Source organism: Belonocnema kinseyi, chromosome 8 (assembly GCF_010883055.1).
Source record: "Belonocnema kinseyi isolate 2016_QV_RU_SX_M_011 chromosome 8, B_treatae_v1, whole genome shotgun sequence".
NCBI classification, from domain to species: domain Eukaryota; kingdom Metazoa; phylum Arthropoda; class Insecta; order Hymenoptera; family Cynipidae; genus Belonocnema; species Belonocnema kinseyi.
This window is the reverse complement of record NC_046664.1, coordinates 19,677,003-19,678,993: the sequence shown is the minus strand read 5'-3', so window position 1 is coordinate 19,678,993 and position 1,991 is coordinate 19,677,003. Positions and strand designations below refer to the sequence as shown.

The window sequence follows — 1,991 nt, the reverse complement described above, 5'->3', positions numbered from 1 at the left end:
TTATAAAGCAAATTAAAGTCATTCTCCCTCACAATCTATGATTGCTTCTCATTCTCCCATGTTAAAACAATGGAAAACTTCATGGTATTTTACACGAGTATTCTTATCAAGTAAATTGAAGTCATTTTCCTTTCAAATCTATGACTGATATTTATTTTCCCATATTAAAACAATGGAAAACTTTATGGTATTTTAGACGATAATTCTTATAAAGCAAATTAAAGTCATTATCCTTTCAAATCTTTGATTGCTTGTTATTTTCCTTTGTTAAGACAGTGACAAATTTGATGGCATTTTACACGGGTATTCTTATAAAGCAAATTAAAGTCATTCTCCCTCACAATCTATGATTGCTTCTCATTCTCCCATGTTAAAACAATGGAAAACTTCATGGTATTTTACACGAGTATTATTATAAAACAAACGAAAGTCACTCTTCCTTAAAATCTATGGTTGCTTGTTATTCTCCTTTATTAAGACAATGACAAATTTGATGGAATTTTACACTGGTATTCTTATAAAGCAGACTAAATTCATTCTCCCTCACAATGTATGATTGCTTTTCATTCTCCCATGTTAAAACAATGGAAAACTTCATGGTAGTTTAAACGAGTGTTATTATAAAGCAAACGAAAGTCACTCTTCCTTAAAATATATAATTGGTTCTTTTTCTCCTTTCTCAACACAATGACAAATTTGATAGTATTTTACACGGGTATTCTTAAGAAGTAAATTAAAGTCATTAACCCACATAATCTATGATTGCTTCTTATACTTCCGTTAAAACATGGGAAACTGTATGGTATTTCACGCCAGTGTTCTTCTAAAGCAAATTGAAGTCATCCCTCTACAAAATTTATAATTGCTGCTTATTGTCCCATGTTAAAACAATGGGAAACGTTGTGGTATTTTGCACGAGTATTCTTATAAAGCAAATTAAATTCATTCTCCCTTAAAATCTATGATTGATTTTTACCCTCCCATATTGAAACAATAGGACATAGGTGCGAATGTTTGAAATCAGAAAAAAGTTTAAATGACAAAGTTTGAAACTAAAAAAGAGAACAAGTGCTAACGTTTGACACTGGAAAACGGAATAAGTGCCAAAGTAGTTTAAAATATAACATTTTAAGTGGCCTACGGAACGTTTTATTGTAGACGAATGTCGCCTACTTTGACTTTATTTAATACAAGTTATCTCTTTTTCATACACATCAATATTTTTTTATTCTTTTGGCAACCCAAATTAACGATCATCTTTTGCAATACAATTTTTTTTGTTTTCAAATAGCTTTTCCTTCATAATGTTTATGAACTTTTCTGATTGAGAAGCAACTTACATCATATGATCCTGACTTGATCTGTGCATATAATCGATGCTGGTCCTCGTCCCAAAATGGAGGGTAACCAACCAATAGAATATAAAGGATTACGCCACATGCCCAAATATCTACTGGTTTTCCGTAAGGTTCTTTTTTCAGAACCTCCGGACTGAGGTAACCGGGCGTTCCGGCGAAACCTGTTTTCAGAGAAATAAAGAATTACATTTTTTCATTTTCGAAGTTATCAAAAGATCTTTATTTTGTGCCTCATATATTTTTCTTTCGAAAATTGATTTGTGCTGATGTGATGAAAAATATACGTACCATACCATGCCTGTGCGTCACCTTGAACTTCTATTGCAAGTCCAAAATCTGCTAATTTCACAGCCGCACCCTTTGCTTTACTGGCGAGGAGCAAATTTTCGGGCTGAAATGAGAAAAAATATAGTTCTCAGTACACTAAATTTTCAGGAAAAAAATTCCATTCTAGTCAGTTTAAAAGTTCATTAAGCTGAATCCTAAAAATAAAAGTTTGAGTTTTTTATAAATCGAAAAATCAATCCCAGCGGACAATTGAGACTCCGGATTCTATAACCACGCATAAAATTTGCCTGGCCGCTTCAGGCCGCTCGAGTTGGCCCCTGATGGCTTGAAAATCAGTTTTCGAAA

At 32.7% G+C, this 1,991-nt stretch overlaps 1 protein-coding gene across 14 annotated transcripts in view; it reads right to left on the bottom strand.

Moving 5' to 3' along the window:
- The window catches only part of LOC117177967 (calcium/calmodulin-dependent protein kinase type II alpha chain), a 590,749-nt gene that overhangs the window by 121,257 nt on the left and 467,501 nt on the right, over nt 1–1,991 (bottom strand). For all 14 annotated transcript variants that reach the window (XM_033369108.1, XM_033369109.1, XM_033369113.1 and 11 more), the window contains exons 6-7: nt 1,647–1,749; nt 1,341–1,519 (exon numbers count right to left, since the gene is read on the bottom strand). In XM_033369108.1, coding sequence (XP_033224999.1) covers nt 1,341–1,519; nt 1,647–1,749 — 282 coding nt within the window. The remainder of the gene's footprint in view (nt 1–1,340; nt 1,520–1,646; nt 1,750–1,991) is intronic.